Source organism: Vidua macroura, chromosome 3, assembly GCF_024509145.1.
Source record: "Vidua macroura isolate BioBank_ID:100142 chromosome 3, ASM2450914v1, whole genome shotgun sequence".
In the NCBI taxonomy this organism is placed as follows: Eukaryota; Metazoa; Chordata; class Aves; order Passeriformes; family Viduidae; genus Vidua; species Vidua macroura.
In genome coordinates, this window is record NC_071573.1 from 33133141 (window position 1) to 33153279 (window position 20139).

The window sequence follows — 20139 nt, forward strand, 5'->3', positions numbered from 1 at the left end:
CACCTGCCTCCTCTTGGGTTCAGCTTTACAACATCGCAGCGACGTCACGGAGTTTCCGGGACTACAAGGTGCAGTTTGTGCCCTTCCACACAGACCTCGGCTACCGGCACAAGTACATCTACAGGAGTCCAGAGCTACCTCGGATACTGCGGTAACTGCCAGCTCGCTCGCTGGGGCGGGGCTGGGCTGGGCTGGGCATCTGGGCACCCTTTGCTCTCCACACCGGGGGAGATACAAGGGCTGGCTTAGCACAGGAGTCGGAGCTCTCCACCTCCTTGCAAAGCAGGTTTTGGGAGGGGGAGCCACAGAAATCTGGGAGCACTTTCTGGGTCATCTCTGCTGTGAGCTGGATGCTCTGGAGGAGCTGTTTGCAGAGTGGTTCCTTCAGTTTGGCTCTTTCAGTGGATGCCTCTGATGGGTGTGAGAGCAAAGCTCAGTGCTGTTCCCTGTAGCTGCAAATGCTTCAGCCATAGTATTTGCCAGGAGAATGGGAAGACCTGCAGGCTGTAGCAGGTCATGCACCCGAGTATAGGAGAGCCAAGTGTCACTGCTTTGTCATTTCCTTTTCTAGGGAATTCCTGGGAAAATCTGAACATGAGCATGGTCACTGAAGACTGTCTGCTTGTCAGCACAGCGATTTTCATTTCCTTCCTCTCTCTTTTTTCTCCCCGCTCCCTGTGGGTCAGTCTGCCGTTCTTCCATCCCTGGCACTAGAGGAGGTCAGGGATTCCCATTCCAGTCCTGATGTGTACCCTTGGCAACTCCAGCTTCTGGCATCAGCATCTGTGACGGCAGAAGGAAGAAGCTGTTGGCTTCTTTTGGACTTGGACAGAGGGGTGGTAACAGCCCAGGACCCAGTACCAAACCGTGAAAAATGTAAGCGCAGCAAAGCCTCGCCCGTCCCTTGTGGTACTGCTGAGGACATATGTTCCTAGGACACTGTGTCATGACCAAGGATGTTTCTTTCACTTTTAAACACTGCTGCTGTTTTTGCATCATGTAGAGATACATTTGTAGGCAAATGGCTTTTGCCACGTCTCCTTATCGCAGGTGTCTTGCTTGAGTTTGAGGTGTTCTCCTTCTAGAAAATACATGTTTTGCCTTTCCTTTTCGATCAGTGGCTGTAATTACAAATACATGGAGGATCCAGGTAGTGAGAGGTATTTTTATTTAGCTCTTCAGTCACAGTGTGCTGCAAGTGTTGGGGTAATTACATGCATTTGGAAATAAAATGAAAGAATTTTTTTGTTCTTCCTTTTGAAATATCTATTTAATGGGAAAGGCTAACACTCTTTTATCTTTCCTGTACCTTTTTCCTTCTGAACATAATTTTTTGCTCCAATCCCTGCTGTCCTCTGTGGACCTCCTCCCCTTCTTCACAAGTACTTCCTATTAGGATTGGAATGACACATGTATATAAACTGCAGACATGGGCATCCCAGAAACTGTGAGATTACTTTTTTGCTTGATCATCTCCTCTTCCATGAACAGTTTGTGCCCAGGCTGCTGGAATGGATGTCTTCCATTACCCCTGTACAAACCCTGACAGTTATGTGCTGCTTTTTAGTGAGAAGGGCAGGAGGTTTTTTTCCTCAACTACTTTTTAACTCCTTATGTCAGGTTTTCCTGTTCCTGGTGGCAGTGCTGTTCCACTGGTTAAAAGCAGACAGTGATAGAGTTTTTGATGTAAAAATAAGTTTGGGGTGTCATTCCCCATCTCTCTCCCCCTGCCTTCTGTGCACTTCTGCTAGCACATCTTAGCCCCTCTGACAGCCATTGTTCAGGAGTTAGAAGTGGAAATGAGCCTTTCCCACAAGAAGAGGTTCTGGGGATGTCCTTGATCTGCTTGGGGCTAGAAGTGGGGCTGGTTTATGCCACTGAAGAGCTCTGCACTGAAAGAGGAGTCAGTCACACACTGCCTCACTGGGGTCCTGCCCCATGTCAGTCCATACAGACAGTACCAGGTGCTGTAGGTTTAGTCACTCATGCTCAAAGGGAATTGTGCTGCCCCAAGGATCTGGTCAGGGGTGTACAGCATAGTAATAAACTGCTCAGCATGCATCAGTTATAGCTGCAGGCTCATACTAGTTGCAAAAGAGACAGTAGCTTGTTCTTGTACCGAGATTCTTCTGCCATTAGCACAGTTGTCCTTGTGGTTTCTGATCCCTGCTACTCATAAAGTAGCTGTGCCACTTCAATACAAGTGCGTCAACCTTAATTTATCGCACTGACAAATGAGAAATACTTACCTGGCTCTGAAGAGTAACACACACATTCCAGTCAATGCTGCTGCTGGCAGCTGGCTTGGGGCAAAGTGCAGCCTGAGCTGGGGCCTGGCTGGCTGTCTTCCTGCTGCTGGGACAGAGCTGGGAGTCCAGCACGAGAACTGCTGCTGCTGGTGGTCCCACCACCACCATTCCTGTTAGCGGCCCAGTGATATGCTTGGAAATTTAAACTGAAATGTTTATCTAAAAGTGGTGTAGTTTTAATAAAGGCATTGACTGCTGATCACTTTAGCTTTACCAGTCTTACCTGGCAGTTTTTGGGACATTTTCCCCACACTGAGCAGGTCAGTTGGGTGCGGGGTTGGGCTGCAGTAGGGTTGTGTGGGAGGTCAGCTTGCAGCTGGGACTAGGCAAGTCTTTGTGGCTGCTGCCAGCTCTAGGGGAGCAACTCTTCTGGAGCCCAGAGGGTCTGTGCCTGTAGTTTGGCTGCAGCTGAGGCTATGCTTCTCCCCTGGGAATGGGGGAGATGGGAACTGCTTGTGTGACTTCTAGTTCAGGAGCCCTGTGTGCCATTTGCAGGGCAAACCCAACACTAACCCCTACCCCAATGCATAGATTCAGCCTGTCATGGGCATGTTGCCCCCCCATGGTGGTGTCAGCACCCTGCCAGCTGCAAGGGACTACACACCACAGCTGGGGAAGGACAGCAGTGATTCAGGCATTGTGGCCTGAACTTGCTGCAACCTGAACCCAGAGGCATGGAGTAGTCACAAGTCAGTCCAAAGTCAAACCAGCAGGTGTTTGGGTTGTTTTAATGAGTTGGTGTCAAACAGGGCAGTACTGGTGCACTACACAGCACTATGGGTGTTAAACTGGGACCCCAGCACTGGGAGGGACATGTGGAGCAGCATGACCCTGCTATGGAAGAGTGCCAGGGATGTGATCCATGTTCACCCCCTGAGTAGCACCCAGCACACAGCTGTATCTGCAGAGCCAAGAGCCAATAGGCTCAGCTACCTAGCTGGCAGTAGCAGGTACAGCCCTCCCTATGCAGAGATGGAGGCTAAAAATCCTTGGAGTGGCTTGGTTACTGGGCCTTTAGTTAGGTAAGAGGTGTGGTAGGAGGCTACAGTAAGCTTTGTGGCAAGGAAGTGGCTGATCCCAGGCTCTCCTGCTTGTGGCACAGTGTTTGACATTGGTGGCTGCCCTGGGGCCAGCTGCTTTCACAGCCAGCCCCCCCTTCTTTAGGTGATACGCGAAGGGGATGGGCAGGGATTGGCCTCTCCCTCCCCCAGCTTTGGGCCTGGCAGACCCCTGCAGGAGAAAGACACACTCTGTGTTGGCTAATCATACTTGTGGGGCAGGGTCAAGGAGGCCAGGCCCTTGCACACAGGGGGAGGGGAGGGTTTACTTGGAAAGCCCTTGTTAAGCATGGAGCACAGCCGTGGAAGACATATTCATGGTCATCTCACTAAAAGCACTATGCAGCACATGCAGGCTAGATAGGTGCAAACACAAGGTCCTTTCTCCTGCCCCCCAGCTCTTGTTCCTTAGTCAGGGGTCCTCCTCAGAGCATCCTTCTACCCCTCTGAGGGAAAGGCCTTGGTTCTGCAGAGTTGAGCCCATCTGACTGGTGGTGAAATACAGGTGAGGCCTTCTGCAATGGGAGCATATCCCTCCTTCCTTCCCTTGGTGCTTGCATCAATTTCGGGGCAGGTTGGGCGGGGGGATTGCTGTGGCAGAAGGCTCCACCCCCCAGATCTCACGGGCATACTCCGTGATGGTTCTGTCACTGGAGAACTTGCCCGAGCATGCAATGTTCCTGATGACTTTCCTTGTCCATTCACGGGGATCCTGGGAAGAGGAGAGGCACTGTCAGTACTCAGTTGCTCACCCAGCTCCATCCTGGCTTGCAGCCTTGCAGGGCACTGGCTAGTTTAAAACACCATGGTGTGGGGCTGCTGAAGCAGCCAAACCTGCCTCACCCTGCCCCAGGGCACCCACATGCTGTGGTGTCCATAAGAATGGCTCCACTGGAGCACACTCATTCCAGTTATCCCCAGTCTTCCCACTCAGCAGTGGGCGAGTCTTACCATGAACAGCTGGTCCACTTGCCCTTGGCACTTAATGTAGGCCTCATAGTCTGCAAACACCTTAAACCTGAAACCCAAAGCAGAGCCTGGCTGGGGTTTGCCTTCCAGGCAGGACAGACATCTTTCCATGAGCAGACAGGGCTCCCCTCTGCACAGGGATACTTCCCAGGACTCACCTGTCGTGGTACATGAGCATGTTCACAACATCCTTGAAGCAGCCGGGGTCTCGAGGGGAAAAGAAGCCGCTGGTGATCTGGTCGATGGCCTGGCGCAGCTCGGGCAAGCTCTCGTAGTACTCCCGGGCGTTGTACCTGTGCCAGCAGAGACAGCCTCTAGGCACTGCTGCTCTTCCTGGGAACCTCGTGTCTGGGGCAGGGAGGGCAGGCAAGGATGTGGTACAGCTCCTGAGTGAGGGGCCTTGCTCCCAGGGCTGTGCCCATCAGAGCACGCTGCTCATGGCTCAGACCAGCAGCAGTGTCTGATACACTTTGTGCCATGTCCCACTCACAAGCACTGTGCTTGGATGAGCTGAATGCTTGCAGCCCAAGGCAAAGACTGCCTCTAGCCCCCTGCTTTCTTCTGCTCCAGAGCTACCCAGAGAGGAAGGTGTCCCTCCCAGAGAACATGGCTCTCCCCGCCAGAGCTGAGAGCCAGAGCTCTCTCCCTGCATCCTCATCACACAAGCCCTGGCGTTCACCAACCCTTTCTGATCCAGGGCCTCCACGTCCTCCACCCGCATGCCAAATATGAAGAGATTTTCTTCGCCTGCCTCCTCAGCCATCTCCACGTTGGCCCCGTCCATGGTACCAATGGTGAGGGCCCCGTTCACCATGAACTTCATGTTGCCAGTACCTGAGGCCTCTGTGCCAGCTGTGGAGATCTGCTGGGAGAGATCCGCTGCTGGGATCACTGCCAGGTGCAAGAGAGGTAGGGGTTAATCCTTGGCACATTGCAGCTCCCCACAACCAGGACTGGCATTTGCCAGTGGCCCTTCTGACCTCGCCCTCAGCACAAATAGCACAACTCTGGGGCCAGGTTCAGCTTTGCCATGGCCCCCAAGCAGCTGCTGCCACTCCTGCATGAAGCTGGCTTCCTGCCCTGTGTGGAGCCTTCAGGCTCTTCCTAGGGGACAGCCAAGTGTCCTGCCACCACTGCCTCTCAGGCGAGCCCATTCCTGGGCTCAGCTGGGACATGCCCAACTTCTGACACGTGCTTACAGAAGACCAGACATACCCTTCTCAGCCAAGGATACCCGATAGTTCTCCAGGAAGATGACCTTGAGCTTGTCCCCCACATAGGGGTCGTTGTTGATGACCTCACCAATGGATGTAATGAGTTTGATGATCATCTTGGCCATGTGGTAGCCAGGGGCTGCCTGAAGAAGAGCAGTCCAGAAATAGGGAAGGCTTTTAAGGAAGGGAGAGCATAAGAGATGACAGTGTGGGGTTCTCACTGCAGTGAGTCTAAGCCTCACCTCTGCTGTTCACATGGAATCACAGCATGGTTTGGGTTGGAAAGGACCTTTGAAAGACATCTAGTCCAACCCCCTGCAATAAGCAGGGACATCTTCAACTAGACCTGGTTGCTGAGAGCCCCATCCAACCTATCTCGAATGTTTCCAGAGATGGAGCATGTATCACCTCAGGGCAACCTGTTCCAGTGGGTCACCACACTGATTGAAAAAAATTCCACCTTAGATCTAATCTAAATTAACCCTTCTTTAATTTAAAACCACAATCCCTTGTCCTATCACAACAGGTCCTGCTAAAACATTTGTCCTCATCTTTCTTAAAAGGCCCACTTCAAGCACTGAAAGACTACAATAAAGTCTCCCCAGAGCCTGAACAATTCTAATTCTCCCAGGCATTAATTAGGAAAAACACCCTATTGGGAGGAGAAGTCCTGAGCTATGGGGTAATAGTGATGGAGCCTTGCTCAGTCCAGTTAGTCCCTGGAGGTGTTCCCTGATGCTGGCTAATCTACAGCAAGCCCAGCAAAGCCATAGAAAGGGGACAGGACCTTCCCCACCCACCCCCCAAGCCACGCATACATTGAGGAATGCATGCAGGGGAGGAATGGAATGCAGGTTACCTTTCCTCCAATCATAATGGTCCTGGGCACGAAGGATTTGGATGGATTACATCTGATGCCTGAAAGAGCAGGGATCTTTCTTCAAAATAGTTTCAAATTTGAAAGCTCAAATTTGATCTTAAAAAAAAATTAAAATCTTCAAAACTGAAGATAAATTGGGCAGAGTTTACTGCCTGTTCAGAGGCAGGCTGAGATCTCAGCCTATGTCACAAGTACCCATCAACCTTGCAGCACCCTGAAGCCCAACCAGACATCTGCTGCAGCTGTGGTGGGCAAAAAACGGCCACAGAATCCTTGGGGATTCAGATCCTTGGAGAACCCCTCAAGCCAGAACAATGCAGAGCTCCAGTGACTTGCCTCCCTTTGGGAATGGGCAGGGGCCCCAAGTATACCATGGGAAATGGGCTCTTAACTTGCACCAGGTCAGTCTCGACAGCTGCAGAACAGATGTGGAGGTCACCTGGGCTGGAGATTTGGGCTGTGAGCTTTTCCCCAGAGCTCTGTATGACCCTTCAGACACTCTGTCTTCCCTCCTGGAGAGAAGCCCTGGCAGTGAGAGTCTGGGGGACTTACGGTTGTAGAGGGTGATGGCATGCAGGCAGTTCAGTAGTTGCCGCTTGTACTCATGGATTCGCTTCACCTGGACATCAAACATGGACATAGGGTTGATCTTCACCTTGTACTGCTCCTCCAAGTAGGCTGCAAACTTCAGCTTGTTCTCCTGGCAGAAAAATTTGAGGAACAGGCTCAAATGAGTTCCCAGGGCTTGCATCAGAAGTGAACATTTGCTGCTGGGATGTTCCCGGCCAGCATTTCAGCCTTCTTCCCCCAGGCCACCTCCAGTGCACATTACCTGCTTGACTTTTGCTACATCCCTGATAAAAGTCTCATTGTCGATGAACTCCAGTAGCTTCTTCAGCTGGCTCAGATCTGTGATAAAGCCTTCCCCAATTTTCTAAAACAAATCAGGAATGTCATGAGACACTTCACCCAGTCCACAACTGCCCCTTCCCAGCAGAGGTGCCACAGTCCCCTTGGGAACTGGAAGAGGCAGTATGGCCAGGAAAAGAGGCACAGTTTCTTATAGTGAGATTATTTCTCTGCATCACAAAGAAGCCCAATGGAAACAGGGCACTTCCAAAAATTCAGACAAGCCCCCTCCTTTCTGAAGGAGTTTTAGCAGGAAGAGGGAGGATGTGTGCACATGTGCCATGGCCTCCTGGCAGCTAGAGAAACCAATGGGCAGGACATAAAGATACATTTAATTGCAGGATGATATTCAGCCATGACATGTTGCAGTGTGATGTAAAAACCTATCCTAAAGGGCCTGGGAAATACAAGGGACAGAACTGGGGCTGGGCCTCCATGGAACGAGCTCCTTTGTGCCTATGAAGCTGAACACTTGTGCAGACACCCTGTGGTTGTGCCTGTGTGCAGTCCTCACGAAGGCAGGGACCAGATCCAGATTTCTGCAGGTTTTTTTGGCCAACTCTTCATCATCAACTTTAGAGCCCAGCCAATCTCACACCTACATGTACCACAGCATAGTCCTCCCAGGCTGTCCCCACGGAGCTGCCAGATGTCACCCTCAGGGCTGACCAGACCACAAGAAGAGGTGACCAAAGGGATCACACTCAGCCCCTCACTTCACGTGCTCACCACTCACCTCAGCAATAATGTCAGCCAGTCCTGGGTTGCAAAGCAGGAGCCAGCGCCTCGGTGTGATCCCATTGGTCTTGTTCTGAAACTTTTCTGGCTCCAGTTCATAGAAATCCTTGAACCTGGAACACCAGGGAGCTCTGAGCCACCCACCACCACCCAGAGCTTCAGCTGGGCCCTCCCCAGTGTGTGGTCCTGACTCAGGGCAGGCTATGTCAATCTGTAACAGCTGTGAGCACTTTGCTGCCTCTCACCCCCTTCCTCAGCTGTACTGCCAAGAGTTTCACCAGCTCCAAAGGGAGAGAGTCTCCCCAGCAAGGCAACCAAAGCAGACCTGGACACTCAGCTGCCCCAGCTAACCCTTCCCAGCAGGCAGGCAAAGCCCAGTGAGCGGAGAGGGTGCACGCCTGGGCATGTCCCAACTCACACCGAGTTCTTCACAATGTCGGAGTGGATGCGGGCCACACCGTTGACAGCGTGGGAGCCAATGACGCAGAGATGAGCCATGTTGATCCGCTTGCAGTCTCCCTCCTCGATCACCGACATCCTCCGCAGACGGTCGATGTCCCCTGGGTACAGAGCTGCCACACGCTGCAGGCAGGGAGAGGGACATGAGTGGCACAGCCACAGGACCTAGGAGCATTCCCATCCTAAAGGAGGTCACACCAAGATCCCCAGAGTTCCCACAGCCTGGGACCAGTCCCTTACATCGAGGTGCATTTGGTTGAGGGCGTAAATAATCTCCAGATGCCGTGGCAGCAGCTTCTCAAACATGGAGACGGGCCAGCGCTCCAGGGCTTCAGGCAGCACAGTGTGGTTGGTGTAGGCACAGGTCCTTTTTGTGATCTCCCAGGCCTGCATTACAGACAGCAGGTTAATGCACGTGCACCCAGGCCAGGCGGGAAAAGGAAATTTCACAGGTCCTTCCCCTGCAAGGTTCAGCACGGTTCTCCCAGCTCTGCTCACCTTGTCCCAGTCCACTTTCTCCACATCCACCAGGATCCGCATGAGCTCTGGTATGGACAGGGCAGGGTGGGTGTCATTTAGCTGAATAGCCACCTGCAACACAGACTTGCTGGTTTCAGTTCTGGCAGTGACAGGACTGTGACAGTGCCCTGCATGCATGGAGCTGGGGTAAGGGTCAGCCCCAAGGCTCTTCTCATGACTCACAACCCAGAAACAGACAGACCTCTCAGAAACAGAGCTATTCAAACTTTTCAAGTTTTGCTCCAAGTTACAAATTTTTCCCTGGGAAAATAGGCCTGGAGATCATCTGTTTTACAACCTAAATTGCCAGGGTGTTTTATAAATGCCCCCATTTAGTCCTGAGCATCCTGCTCTCCCTCATGAGAGGCTGGTCTGGTTGAAATTTCCCCAGTGCCTCTGCCCACAGACTCACCTTGTCTGGGAAGGTTTCAAAACACGTTCTCACAGGGTCTCGGCAGCCGAATTTGGAGGACTTGAAGCGGCGGATGATGTCCTGGAGGGTGGCAGCCACCACAAAGTACTCCTGCTTCAGCCGCAGCTCCTTGCCTTCGAAGAACTGCAAGTGGGGGCACCACAGACACCACAGACACCACAGATGGTGGCACCACCACCATCCCCACCTGGCAGCCAAAGCCCTGGAGATGCTCCTCTCTGCCCCGAGGGGCTCCCCAACAGGCTTCACATGTTTGGCTTTTCACCAGGGCAAATGTGGATGTTTCTCATATATGTCTCTGATGTGGACAGCAGCTGAAGGGACTCACAAGGGGCTTGGCATCCCAAACAGCTGCTTCCAAAGACAGCAACAGAGCCTGCCCCATCCATGCTACTCCTACAGAGCCAGCACAGTTCCCTCCCTCGTGGCAAAATCCTTTGCAGGGTTTCTGGACAGAGGATTTTGGGCTTTCTGCAATAGCCAGGAGTGTCTCTGGACACACCAGCTGCCTCACACACACCGTGCTTTCTGCTGGTCTATTTTAAAACACCAGCAGGTTTGATAGGGCATGGGGTAAAGTACAGGGGATTTGCTTTTCCAGAACAGATGCCAATCCATGACTAGATATGAGGGCTCTTCCCTTTTGGACCCAGAGCCCAGGGAGTGCTTGGCCTGGGACAGCACTTGCAGTGAGAAATCCCTTGAATTTGGGATGGAAATGAGTCCCCACTGTGCAAACTGGCAACTGCCTTGAAGCTGAAGGAATAATATCTTCCCCTCCCTGCAGCATGGAACAGAACAGCTACATCACATGGGCCAGACTCTTTGCTGCCAATCAGCCAGAAAAGACCCTCTGGAGCCAGCAGAGCCATACCTGTTCACTGGGAATTATAGGGACAACCTACTGTATTAAAGCAGAGCAACAAGCATCAGATGGTCATGACCTTCCAGTGTTTGCAAACAAGGAGATACAACTGCAGGAAGGATAATTCTAAGCAACAGGGAAGAGAGGCAAGCAAGTCACTCACGTTATCATTTGGGTACAGGACTCTGGATATGTTTTCTGCCAGGTTTCTGTCCAACACTGCCTCGATGTAGTCACCCATATTGACTGCAGGGAGAGAAGTACACACAGCACCGCAGCAGCTGTAGAGATTCAGGCAGATCCCTGACACCACACTTTTCTCTCGTAGAGAGGTTTTGTAACAGGAATATCCAGGCTGGTATTAATGGAACAGGATGGGAATGTACATGTGTGAAAGGCACTAGAGTGATAGGAGGAGATGGGTGGGTGTCCTGGGGTATGAGGGCTCTGGAAGCAGCTGGGGAGTAGTGTGATCCATGGATGTGCACACTGTGCTGTGTTTTGGAGATAGCTATGAGATAAACACAAAGCAGGCCAGATGTGAAGTGCTGTGCCAGGTGCCATGCACAAAGGGACAACTGTGTCCCAGCCTGGCCAGAGGAGAGGCAGTGGAGGGACAGCACTTACACTCCTGGAGGTTGAAGTCATTTGGTGCCTTGGCAGACCAGAGTCTCATGGTGTTCACAGTGTTGTTCTTGTATCCAGGCACTGGAGTGTCGTAAGGCATGGCAAGGACAACCTGAAAAGGACAGTATTCCCCGTGGTTACAGCACAGTGACCTCAGAGAATGCAGGACAGTGGCTGAAAACTCTGCAAGAAGAATCCAGAGGACAAAGACAAGTCCTGTCTGTGGAAGGAATCTCACTTCACTAAAATACACCTGCTGAGCTTCACAGACTTCCCTGCCGTCATGGGCACTTCCACCACCTACTGGGAAAGCATTCATAGGAGAACCAGAGCTGTCTGGAGCTTTACTGACCAACTCGATTTTCCACCCCATCAATGACGCGCAAGAGAGAGTTGCAATAAACCTGCTGACCTTCCTGTACCAACTGGGGTACCTATCAGAGCACTGAAAGCACCCTCAGCTGCCCACTGTGATTCTGTCTGTGCTGGGTAGAGCCAGGGCAGCTTGGACTTTTGTGTTTCCATCTGGGATTAACTCCACAGCCTGAATCCTACCCATTAGCCTCCTGCAACCTGCCAGCACCAAACCCTACAATGGCAGCACCATTTCCAGAGCCATCCACCCAATATTCAGGGTTTGTTGAACCTGCCTGGATAACTCCACTGAGATCTCCAGCACCTGAACTGAACATGAGTGTGAAACTCCTTGTGCAGTTTGTAGATGATGCTTAAGCCTCAGGAGGCTCCACACATAGCTACAGGAAGTAACCCTGGACCTCCCAGTTCACACAGCAGGGAAAACTTGGGCAGATCAGCATGTTAGTCCTGAACAGCCTCTTCATGCTGGCATCAGCAACAGCTCCCCTCTGGGGAGAATCAGCAAGAGCTCAGGCTCTCCGAGCTGCTGTTACCCGCTCCGAACATGGAAGCAGCCAGGGAGCCTGCCCAGGGACTGGGGCACACATCACATGAACTCAGCCATGTTATATTTGGAGACTGTATCTTTGGCTTTTTTGAACCTTTCCAACTTGCTCCCTTAGCAGCACTATCTGAAAACTCACCTCCATGTAGGAAGCAGTGTTTGGAATCCCTGAAACCCCAGACTACCAGCAGGATCAGAAGAGAGACATGTTGAAATGCAATGGCACTTGGTCCCCAAATGGATGTCTGCTGCACTTGGGGGCCAGAGAGCTATGGCACAGTGCTTCCAAGATGTTCGCTGTGCTGGGGCTGTGGTGTTCAACTCCTGCACTGTTATCCTGGCAATGGCCTAGATCACTGCACGGCCTCTGACAACCAGAAATAAAATTATTTATTTCTCCTCTGAGCAGGCCCAGGTGACTCCGTAACTGAGCTTCAGCTCTTGGTGCTGAAGAGAATAGCAGGGCTTTGTGACTGTGAGCTCCTCAGATTAACTGAGCTGGTTCATCAGGCTGAGAGACCACTGAACATTACGGTCTAGGCTAGGTCATCTCCCTGAATCACAGAGAAATTAATTGTCCTTCCTTCCTCCACCCTGAGCAGTGCTTACAGAAGAAAGGCTGAAGCATCTTTGATCCTTTTAATAAACCTGCGTCTTCTTTAGCAGAAAGATGAGAATGCACCTATGATGCAGTAGCCTGAACAAGCACGAGATCCTGGACTACAGCATTACCTCCTCAACTGTAGGAGAGGCTGAAGGAGTGTTTGTACTCCATGATGCCACAAAACAAGCCTCCAGGCAGACTGGAATACACACCTCCAGCTTCCTCTGACAGCTCTCTGCCCATTGGGCTGCTCTGGGAAAGAGGAACATGCTCTCATGACAAGAGTTAAACACCCACGGGATTGCTCCATGCCTCTGCACAGCAGCAGCACCAGAACCAGCTGAAAATTCATAGGATGTGAGTGAGCAGTGGCCAGGAACAGCATGGAAGGAGCCTACAATTCTCCTCCAGCATAAATCCATGTAAGACTGTGGGGCTTTGCCTTGGAGATCAATAGATCTCTCTTTTTTCTCAAATCCTGCTGCAACAATTCAACAAAAGCTTTTATCTCCTTCAACCCCATAGGTCACCTTCATAACTGCAAGGGTAGCAGAGGAAGTTTGGCCAGACTGGGAGAGCAACAAAGCCTGAAGACCTCAGGCAGTCCAGGGTTACCCTGCCTGGCCTTCCCCAGCCCAGCAGGGAGACTGATGGTGGTACCTGGGTGTCGATCCACTTCACGCCTTCGGCAGTGTGCTCCACACGGCCGTAGAAGTGCACTGGGAGCATGTACTCAGGGCGGGCCTTCTCCCAGGGATTGCCGTAGCGCAGCCAGTCGTCTGCCTCCTCCACCTGCAAGAGGCACACGGGGGTCAAGGAGTGCCTTGCGGCTCCACGGAAAGGATGAACACACCTCTTCGAAGGGAGACCCATTTAAAAGCATAGCTTCAGCAAGCTGGCTTTAAAAATGGATATGCAGAGGCCTCTAGAGGATAGCTAGGCTGTCCAAAATTTGGATGACTGCATCCCAGCTGGTATAAATAAATCAGCTTCTATGGACCTTTGTTAAGGTTTAAGCCATGCAAACTGCACAGACCACTGCATTCGGTCTGTCTCCAGGCTTTTACATCCAGTTTGACTGTGGATATTGTGGAATATGTGGGATGTGGCACCCAGTGGCGATGTTCCTGGCCACAAGCCACACCCTGTAAGCCAGGTCTTGTTAAGTGCTCTGCTCTCTGCCAAAGAGGGTTTCCCCTCTCAGCTCACAACTGTGGCAATGGGAGCAAAGTGAATCCAACAGAGCCACCTAGGCTGGTGTTATCCAGAGATGCTTTGTGCCTCTATGCATTTCTCTGCTGTAGGGGGAGGAACTTAAAGGAAGGGGGAGATAGTGGGACAAGGAGGGGCAAGGCAGGGGGAAGGGCCACAGCCCAGCATGCCACCACCCCTGTTCTTTTTTAAGAAACATGAAGTCAAATACAGGGGAAGCTTTCCCCTCCCTGTTTTCACCATTTATGGGGCCTAGCACAGCAGCTTCTTTGTGGAGAAGCAGGAAAAAACAACCTTCAAACCTCTTATCGTCCCTGACTTATGGAGTGGTATTTCAAGGGGAAAAAGATACTTTATACTCCGAAGCAAGGTGAGTCTCCTAATGAAAACCATTTCCAGACACACACTAAGGAAAACTACCAGCTGAGGCAGTTTTTTAGCCTATTTTCACTGGAAAACAGTATGATCACCAATGCTACAGGAAAATTCTTATTTAAGCCCTGTCTGCCACTGACCAGGGAACCCACAGGAGCAGCAATCACCCCAGACACTTGACTATGCTTCATAATGATCAAACACATCCTTTGCCAGACACCTTCCTGAGGTACTTAGGCACTTCTCCATCCTTAGTCTGACTGCTTTGCTGACTCACTGCCAAGTTGGATGGGACTCTGGGGTTGTTGCAAGCTGCACTGTGGAGACCCAGGCAGGCAGACCTCTGGTCTCAGGCATGTCCTGTGGCTCAACTCCCACATCATCTTGCCCAGAGATGGACTCAAATGCCCAGTTTAAAAGCAGCTCAAGGCACTGCAGTGCCTTTTACACCCAGGCCTTGTCCACAGCATGAAAGAGAGGGAGAAAGAGGGACCTGAATTTTCCTAGTACCTGCCAGCCGTCGACAATCTTCTGATTGAAGATCCCAAACTCGTAGCGGATGCCATAACCATACGCTGCCAGCCCCAGTGTGGCCATGGAGTCCAGGAAACAGGCTGTAAGGGTGAAGGAAACAAGCTGTAGGAGCAGAGCATGAGCATTCTGCAAGGAACCTCACTCCTCGCTTGCTGCATGTGCTACAGTGTGCTATGCATGGAGATGAGGAGCTGCCACAAGAGTGCTGCTGGAAATGTTTATTACTCAGAGGAAACCCATGTGCAGAAGGGAGACAAGGAGACAGTCTGCAGCAGGACTCTATTAATGTCCTGCTGAGCGACCACAAACACCCAAAATTGTTGGTGACAAGGAAAGGTCACCAAAACCCCACATCCAGCTTTGTTGCAGTGAGAGCTCTTCTAAACTTGCTTTGCTCTAAGCCTGTCTGCCCAGTAAAGCAGAGCTTCTTACCCCGACCTGTTGCACCACCAGCTACTTAACTATTATTGCTTCCAAAGGAAACCCTTCCAGCCCTCAAACCAGGCAGTTCTGGTAAAGATCAGCCCCAGCATTTACTCCATGCTGGGGAGCTCTCATCTCCAGCTGTCCCACAGGACAGGCAGACTAAAATAGCAGCCAACAATCTGCCTGTGTGAGAGCTGTTGAGTGCCACTGAGAAGTGAGAGATTTCACGGGGAGGTGAGGAGAAAGGCTCCAGACAAACTCTTCCAGCCGCAGCCCTGCCTGCTGCACTGCGGAACACACACCTACAGCTCTGGGGTGCTCTCACTGGGGAGGGGATGTTTCTGGCCAGCCAGGAGCAGGCAGGAGGGTCCCACATTGCTGAAGGCCTATGGGGCAGATGCCAGTGGGGGGTGGGTGACAGCCATGCCACCTTCAGTCCCCATGCACTCCGCATGAGGAGGGAACTCCCCTCCCCATGTATTACCTGCCAGGCGGCCCAGGCCTCCATTTCCCAGTCCAGCATCTTCTTCAATTTCCTCCAGCTCCTCCAAATCCAAACCCAGCTATTGGGGAAAAACCACAGTAGAACATGTCACCAAACAAACCCCATGTCCTGAGCTGCTCTCCAAGGACGACAAACACATCCCAAAACCACCCACACTGAGGGAAATGAAACCCACAAGGTCTCTAGATCCCCTCCCCACAAAGCATCTCACCAAGCTCTAGTCCTTGGGCAGCCCAATTGATTTAGCTTTAATTTAATTTTCATCTAGCTTTAGATTTTTTTGATTTAGCATCACCAGATGTCGCTTTCCCATGAAGGTTTCCTTAGAGAGTTCAGACAAAACTCTCATGCCCTAGCAGCCTCTCAGGTCAGGATGCCCTTTGACCAAACTTGACATTGGAGACAGTACTGGGGAATGGTCAAGCCAGTGTGCAAGGGACCCCTGAGTCCTGCCTGGGCAGGGGAGATCATCCCTCTGCTCCTGCATTGAGTCCTTGAGGAAGGGCATGGCCAGGCTGGCAGCAGTGACTGCAGCATTCACCATCACTCTCTGTGCTTCCCACATCCTGTCCAGCCTGCCACTGAGCTCCTTGGCTGCAGTCTATGGCTGGAAATGGTTGCCTGCATCTCTTGAACCATTTGTTCTATGGCCTGGGGGCCCCTGCCAGAAGAAGGCTAAGGCTGCCAGCAGCAAGGACTCTCCAGGAGTCCAGAGGTGCAGACTCTCAGGGGGCAGCAGTAGCTCACCCTAATGCCAGGGGGGACAGCGGGCTGTCAAGCCAATAGCACGGCTGCTCCCCAGACTGTTTTCCCAGCACTTCAATGGTCTGCAACCACAAGGCAGGAAAGCCTCATGCACAGAGTGATGGGGACACAAAAACTGAGACGAATTCTCTCAGTGACAGAGCCATGTTGGATAGGAGACCTTTGAAAAAAACCTGGCCACGGGCCGTGATGAGCTCCACAGGCTGGAAACTACCACAAGGGAAGCCTTGGCATGTCAGGCCAAATCTGCACTTGGAAAGTGTCTTGCAAAGGAACTTAGAGGATGCTCCTGAAAAAAGCCAGCCTGCTCTCTGAGGCACAATACCTCAGAGAGGAAACAGGTGCCTCCCTGGAAATCCCTTCAGATCTCTTGGTGGGGACAGTGCTTGCCAGGATGTTTCAGCAGCAACTGTAGTACCTGATTTAGAGAGACAGAGAACTGCCCAACTTCTGCTACAAAGTGTCACATGTATCAATCTGGTAGGGCAGAGAGAGTGGAGAGGGGAAGCTGGGAGAAATAAAGGGTTCAGGTGAGAAAGCAAAAAACCTCATTCTGTCAAAAAAGGTCACTATGCTGTTGCAGAGGTGTCTGCAAATAACCATATAAGTAAGTAATAATGGCCTCACATTAGTGATTGCCTTGGTGACACCCAGCTGTGTTTTTTTCAAGATGGAAATCATCTGAGGACATTTTATTTCCAGCAAATTATTTCCCTCCTTTCACACCAATTAACTTCTACCTGCCAGCGCTGCTGCTGTGTCTTGTGTACCTCAATGTATGAACTGTAATTTGGTGTTTTGCTGCTCTAGTCCCAGTCTCTCCTGTGATAAACCATCATCTCCCCCACTAATGGAAAGCTCTTTGCAGCCTGTGACTCTCATGTCATTTATGATACTGGGTGTTGATTTCAGTATACACTTCTGGGTTCTCTCATTCACTACAGGGAAATGGTGGATTGGAAAAAATGTACTCCAACTCCAAGGAACCCCAAGGCCCCCCACTGTCTTCTCTAGGGAATGAAAAGCACTAAGAAAGAGCCAAGGTTCATTTTGTGTAGTCCAAATAACACAACCTTCTCAGGCGAAGCCCTGAGAAATGAAGATACTCAGCCATCTGTGTGGAGAGGTTTAGTCTCAGGGGGACTCTGGTATCCCCAAGACTTTACCTGGTAAATGGCTTCATCACAAGCATTCTGCAGGCCCAGGTTCACCATGGTGTTCTGCAGAGTGCGACCCATGTAGAACTCCAGGGACAGGTAGTAAATGCGCTGGGGAAGCAAAGCGAGACGCTTAAACACAGCACAGCACTTTGCTTTCACCAAAGCTGCTTAAAATCAAGAGCAGACCCAAGCATTTTCCAGAGTAGGGATGTCTTCCGAGACTGGTTTTTGGTGCCTGCTCCTGAACACCACGCACCAGAGTTGTTTGTCAGAAGAATTTCATGCGGGATGCCAGCCAAGCCTCCACCATGCATCTCCCTGCCAACAGCCTTCTATAGAAAAATCTTGCTGCCTGTTAAGTGTTTCCCTAATTAACTCAGGGCAACTATTATCTAGGATGCTGAATGATATATTTATACACTGTCAGGCTCAGCTGAGGTGATGTTTACGCTGAGCTTTTAAGGTTTTCCTAGGCTGAGCTGATCAGTCTCCCAAAAGCCAGAGCAAGACCCCTGCCCCATGCAGGCTGGCTGGGCTGAGGGCCAGCACCTTCCTGTGAGTAATTTTCCAGCACTCCCATCTCATGGGTCCTCCTGCTCACCCCACACTGAGTTTCATTCCCGTTTCACCCTGTTGAACAAGTAAATTTTCCCATAGGTGGCAGGGTTCCTGGCACAACTGTGCAGTGACCTTCCAAGTTTGAAAGGAGCCATGTCTGTGCTGCAAATGCTAATGAAAGCCTGTTGGTAGGATGAGAAGCAGGCTGTACAAACTTTTGCCCTCACTCAGATTCATCACTATGGATATTTTTATAAATAAACCAAAATTCTTAATGGAGCAATTACCTGACTTCAAATTGTTCTTTCCTCTTTCCACTGTAGTGTGGCTCTTTCCCTGCTAAGCAGCAGGATTCTCCACTCTGCCACTTCTGCTGGGAGTCTGAAAGGGTCAGTCTGTTCCTTAAGACTCATCAGAAAGACCGAAATCATCGCACACAAATGTTCTGCTCCTTTCAGTCTCCCACATGGGCACATTTCTAGTGAAAATGTAAGTGCAGAGGACAGTAAGCAAACTCACTCCAGTCTCCTCTGAGCCTTTATGGGATCTGTGCAATCCCTTCTGTTGGTGCTGCAGTACAGATCAGGGCACATTTGTGTGAGTTGGGACAAAAGGGAGAGTCCCATGCACCTGTGTAACTCTCAGTGCACATGCAGCCATTCTACCGTGAAAGTGCACTTTGTTTCTTGTGTCAAGGCAATATTCATCACCTCAGGAAAAGAGCTGACTCAGGGAGGTGGCTGCCTGCCTGCACCCTGGGAAGGTACGTGCCTTTCTCAGTACACACCTGCTCTCTATGGCTCTCCAGTCAAATGCTGGATTTGGCCTTAATTCAAAAGGATTAAGTCTGAGTTATGTCTTGCAGTCCCCAACACCTCTAGCATCACTGTCCTGACTTGGAAAGTGGGGAGGAACCCTGGGGTTTGGTGACTTGGGAGAGCTTATCTGGTTTTCACAAGGCAAGAAACTCCTCTCCAGCCTCAAAGCTGAGCTGCCTGCATGCTCTGCAGGAGTGAAGTCAGGACACAGCTGTGCAGAGCCATGGAGGTGATGATGCCCACAGGGGACACCACCGCAGCAGTGTGAGTGCAGGACGTCACCGTGGTGGATCGTGCAGAGATGGCAGCAGCAAGGACCTGCTCAGAGTGGGACCACAGGGGAGATGGCTGTGACAAGGTGCAGGGGGACACAGTTATGAGGGTGTCTGAGGGGGGACAATGCCGCAGCAAGGTTCAGTGGAACAGGACTGCAGAAGAGTTTGTGGAGACACAGTCATGGCAAACTGCACAAGGGACATGGCTGTGGTGATGTCCGTTGGGACACAGGCATGGCAAGATGTGTGTGAGGGACACAGCTGAGGCAAGGCTCATGGGGACACAGCCACGGTAATGCCCCCGGGGACACAGCAACAGCAGGGTGCGTGTGAGGGATACAGGTGTCATGATGCCCGCAGGGAAGAAGTCACGGTGGGATGCATGAGGGGCACGGCCATGGCAAGGCGCCCCACAGCCAGGTGCATGCAAGGGACAAGGCCCATGGCTCACACCCACAGTGATACCTGCCAGGTAGAGACGGGGACACCCTTGGTGAAGTCACAGCCGCCCAGCCCCAGTCCCTCGTCCCGCCGGGGCTCACCTTGGGGTCCCGCTCGTAGTAGTGCTGCTGGGTGCGGATCCAGCGGCCCACCAGGTGGTCGCGCACCGTGTGGGCCAGCGCGAAGTAGTAGTCGCGGGGGGTGGCGACGTTGCGGTCCTTGACGAGGGTGAAGTGGAGGTGGCGATTGAAGCTCTTGCGCACCTCGGCCACGTCCCCCAGCCCCGCGATGCCCCGCACGCTGATCTGCTTCCGACGGTCCCCATCGCTCAGCGGCGCCGCCATCCCGCCGCCGCCGCTGCCTCCGCTGCAGCCGGGGCTGGGGCCGGGGCTGGGGCCGGGGCTGGGGCAGGGCCGGGGCCGCCGCGCCTGCGCCTCCTCCGCCCGCGACGAGGCGGGGCCGGCGCCGCTGCCGGGGCGGGCCGAGGGGGACCGGGAGGGCGACTGGGGACTGCGATGGTGTAGGGGCCCGGGATGGCACCGGAGGGCTTGGATGGCGGAGCGA

At 52.1% G+C, this 20139-nt stretch overlaps 2 protein-coding genes across 3 annotated transcripts in view; one reads left to right on the forward strand and one right to left on the reverse strand.

Moving 5' to 3' along the window:
• The window catches only part of ABHD12 (abhydrolase domain containing 12, lysophospholipase), a 36630-nt gene extending 35379 nt beyond the window's left edge, over window positions 1-1251 (forward strand). Inside the window, exons 12-13 of one of the 2 annotated variants that reach the window (XM_053973106.1) lie at window positions 24-151; window positions 572-1251. In XM_053973106.1, coding sequence (XP_053829081.1) covers window positions 24-151; window positions 572-611 — 168 coding nt within the window. In that variant the 3' untranslated portion in view covers window positions 612-1251. The remainder of the gene's footprint in view (window positions 1-23; window positions 152-571) is intronic. The other variant, XM_053973107.1, reaches the window with a different exon arrangement.
• A 1759-nt stretch (window positions 1252-3010) lies between these two features.
• On the reverse strand, window positions 3011-19976 carry PYGB (glycogen phosphorylase B). The gene is made up of 20 exons (XM_053973100.1): window positions 19677-19976; window positions 17490-17591; window positions 15538-15616; window positions 14604-14707; window positions 13167-13298; window positions 10981-11092; window positions 10517-10599; window positions 9468-9611; window positions 9035-9127; window positions 8777-8923; window positions 8496-8659; window positions 8076-8190; window positions 7263-7364; window positions 6983-7130; window positions 6410-6468; window positions 5552-5693; window positions 5020-5227; window positions 4495-4629; window positions 4319-4385; window positions 3011-4079 (listed from the first exon to the last, which is right to left on the reverse strand). The coding sequence occupies exons 1-20, from the start codon at window positions 19917-19919 to the stop codon at window positions 3927-3929; spliced, it is 2532 nt and encodes an 843-aa protein (XP_053829075.1). The 5' UTR covers window positions 19920-19976; the 3' UTR covers window positions 3011-3926.
• Window positions 19977-20139: the final 163 nt, after the last annotated feature.